General features: G+C 54.8%; 1 protein-coding gene across 1 annotated transcript; it reads right to left on the reverse strand.

The window, feature by feature from the left end:
- Window positions 1–335: 335 nt before the first annotated feature.
- LOC126537708 (uncharacterized) lies at window positions 336–1,746 on the reverse strand. The gene has a single exon (XM_050184798.3). The coding sequence runs from the start codon at window positions 1,744–1,746 to the stop codon at window positions 364–366; it is 1,383 nt and encodes a 460-aa protein (XP_050040755.1). The 3' UTR covers window positions 336–363.
- Window positions 1,747–3,422: the final 1,676 nt, after the last annotated feature.

A 3,422-nucleotide genomic window follows, 5' to 3' on the forward strand; every position in this document is an offset into this window, starting at 1 on the left:
GATCGAACACCGCGAGCGCGCCCTCGTGCTGCCGTGCTCGTGCACCCGTTGTCTTCCTCGTCGTTCACGGAGCTTGGCGGCCGCTCCGATCTTCTAGGCGCGACTCGCGGCACTTACATATGACATTTCAGCCCCCACTTTAAGAAGTTGTTTCATGAAAACAACTTTCCAAAGCACGTACATGGTCAAAGTTCACAGTCTGTAAGGCGCAATGTGTTAACATGCAAAAGTCTTTCCACACGCGCAGTAGTAGTTCCTGAAGTGTTCACAAGCGCAATAAATGCAGTAGGCACACTTCACGCTGTAATTCACATTCGACTCACGTAGTCAGAGCCTACATTTTCGCTACCCTGTGCATTTTCGCTACCCTTCGCGCCACACTGTTCGGGGCGGACACCGGCGGTTCCATCTAGGACGAACAGCAGCAAAGCTGAACTTGTAGTCTGTCCCATCATGAGCAATAACTTGTTTGATGGCACTTATGGCACTTTCATGGTCCTTCAATCTCAGCAGCACTTTGCCTTCACGGCGATCAATGAGCAAGGCATCAGGAAATAGCGGCCCAAGGGTATCCATGCCTTTGTCATCAGGAAGTCCTCGCACATACAGCAGGCGGTCTGGCTTGTATGTGGAACTGCTCCAGGGGCTACTAGCCTCCACCTGCACTGGCTTCCCCTTGAGCTGCTTGCTGCGCAGGAGCTCCAGCTGTGCAGTAGCCACTTCTGGGCTCTCAAAATCCAGGAATGCACTGTGCCTGTTTACAAAGCGGACACTGCGGATGGCATCTGACAGGGCACGAACTTCATCCTTGGTCACCTGGCTTGACATGCTCCCAATGTACAATGAACACCTGCACGTGTCATCAGCCCAGACGTAACGAAGTGACTCGGGGATGCTTTCATCAACATCAATACGTGACCTTGTGTCTGAACAGTCCCGAGGGACGCATCGCTGGTCAAAACGGAGCCCACCCCGACATGGAGTTCCTCCTTTCCGGTCAATGCCCTCGGGCTCACTTTGGCTGTGGCTTTCCGCCTCCCTTCTGGGCTTGCGCCGCTTGCGACGGCGACCGAGACTGTCTTCACTCACACGCCCATTGGCCCGAATGGACGCTCGTCTCCTGCCCTCCTGGCCTTCTCCAGCTCTTTCAGTAGCACCTTCATCCTTTGCTTCAGTAGACGGTTCCGTCTCCTGCTTGGTTGCCTCAGTCCACACAGTTGCAGGGTTTGACGCAGCACTCACGGTAGCTCTATCCGGGCACACGCCTGGGTGTCGAACTGGCTCCTCTGCTGTCGCCGAGTCTTTGTGCCGTTTTGACACGTCAGACAGGTCATGTGACGGATTGAAACCAGTAGGGTAGAACACCCCGTCGATGTTCCCAAGGACAACATCATAGAGAGGCTTTTCCATGCAGAGTGCCAGTGTCCTTCCTCGGAAAAAGGGGGAGTCTACATAGACCTTTGCCTCTGGAAGCCGCTTAAACGAACCGTCCAGAAGGTAAATGGTACGCATGATACCGGTGAAATTCTTTTCCGGCACCATCGAACGCCTGACGACCACAGTACTGCAGCCGGAATCTCTCAACACCGACACCGGGTGTCCATTGAGATATCCGCTTGCCGTCGGCATCTCTTGCGTCTGAAGACCAAGGCAGATGTCTTCTCCATATGTTTTTAGAGGGGGCCTTGTTTTATCCTCAGATTTAGTGGTAGGAGCCGGACTTGCTTCGTTCCGGGCGGCAGGCATCCGGTCGCAGACAGCAATGGCACTAGACGCCTCCGTGTTGCTGCCGTTTATGTTCGGGCACTCGTCAGCTTTATGTCCATGTTTCGTGCCTTTCCAGCAAGACGAGGACTTCGGTCCTTTTGACCGCGTCCAGCAATCTGCAGCACGGTGTCCTTGCTTGCCACATAGGAAGCACTCAACCTTTCCTTTCCTGGCCTCTGTTTCGGAATTCTCGCCTTGCAAAACTGCTTTACTAATCCCTCTTTCTTTCTTTCCTCTGGCGAGGTTTGTCAGGCCTTGCACCTCCAAATAATGGTCAGCCGCTTCGGCTACCTTGTCGAGGCCGCGGCATCCTCGCTCTTTCAGGAAGATGGCGAGCCTCTCATCGCAACGTAGAAAAACTGTTCCGAAACAATCTTATCTCTTAATGCGTCATATGTTTTCTCTGTTTTTGCCATCTGCTGCCAATGATCGAAGTACCCAAGCACTCGACCAGCAAACTGCCGCCCTGTCTCGGAATTCTCAGGCTTAGTTTCGCGAAACTTTTGACGGTATCCTTCTTCCGTATACCGGAACCTTTGCAATAAAGTTTGCTTCAGCTTTGGATAGTCTGTGACATCCTCCGCAGCCGTGCGCCCGATCACGCTCAAGGCTTCACCTGACAAACACAAGCTTAATGATAGCGCCCACCTATCGCTTGGCCATCCTTGGCTCGTGGCTACCCACTCGAAGCGCTGTATGCACGCGTCGAGTTCATCGCGGCTCTCGTTGTAGGGAGGGATAAGCTTGTGGGGACTTCTAAATGCTTCACCGCTGCTTTCCCCGCGTTCTTTTCCGGTTTCGACCGTCCCAGACGCCTGCTCTGCAAGACGACATCTGGTCTCTAGCAAAGTTCGTTCCGCCGTCAGTCGAGCGATCTCCTGTTCATGGGCTACTCGCGCTGCTTCCCTGTCCTCAGCTCGTTTATCGCGTTCTCTGTTAAGCTGCTCATCAATCCACTCTCTTAGTTCTTTACCAGACAAGCCAAGCTCCTTGCCTATCGGAATAAATTTCTCCCAGTCCATTTCCGACCACTGCAGACAAGCGAAGTGCGGCTCTTAAGGGTGGAAGTAGAGCTTAGTCCTGTCGCGGACGCCAGAAATTGTGGTGATTAGGACTGTTCGGCACTTTCGCTAGTGCGCAGTGATGCGGAAGAAAGACAGAGAGTCATTTATGTGCGTTTATAAAACTCAGAGCAACCTATAAAATATGAATATGTACAGAGAGTTGATGACAGCGCAACTGCAGTCAGTGTGTCCACGGGCTGAAACAGTCCCGCGTTGCGAGGCTCACAGTTCGGTCGTCAGCGCACCGTGCGGCCACTCGGGCTGGAGCTGGCCGCGACGACCACGCGCTCGGGCCCCGCTCAGCACGGTTCTCGGGCGCGGCACGCTCGGAAGCCGCCGCGGCAGCAGCCAGGGGACGCCTTGTTCCACACGTCCTCGATGTCCGGCTCGGACGCCGCTCGCGACCGATGTGCTACAGTCGCACTTCCAGCACGACCTCGGTGCCCAGCTCGTGCGCCGCTCGCAATCCACATGCGGAGGTCGCACGTGGGGACCTCGTCTAGCACAGCAACATCTGTGCCAGACTGAAACGCTGCTCAGCACAGCTCAGGTGTGACAGCTCAGGGCCCGGCGGCCCTCGGGTCCGCCAGC

Source organism: Dermacentor andersoni, chromosome 4 (assembly GCF_023375885.2).
Source record: "Dermacentor andersoni chromosome 4, qqDerAnde1_hic_scaffold, whole genome shotgun sequence".
NCBI classification, from domain to species: domain Eukaryota; kingdom Metazoa; phylum Arthropoda; class Arachnida; order Ixodida; family Ixodidae; genus Dermacentor; species Dermacentor andersoni.

What these genes read in the sequence shown, in the direction of transcription:
- LOC126537708 (XM_050184798.3), bottom strand. Translation starts at nt 1,746, where the DNA reads ATGCCTGCCGCCCGGAACGAAGCAAGTCCGGCTCCTACCACTAAATCT.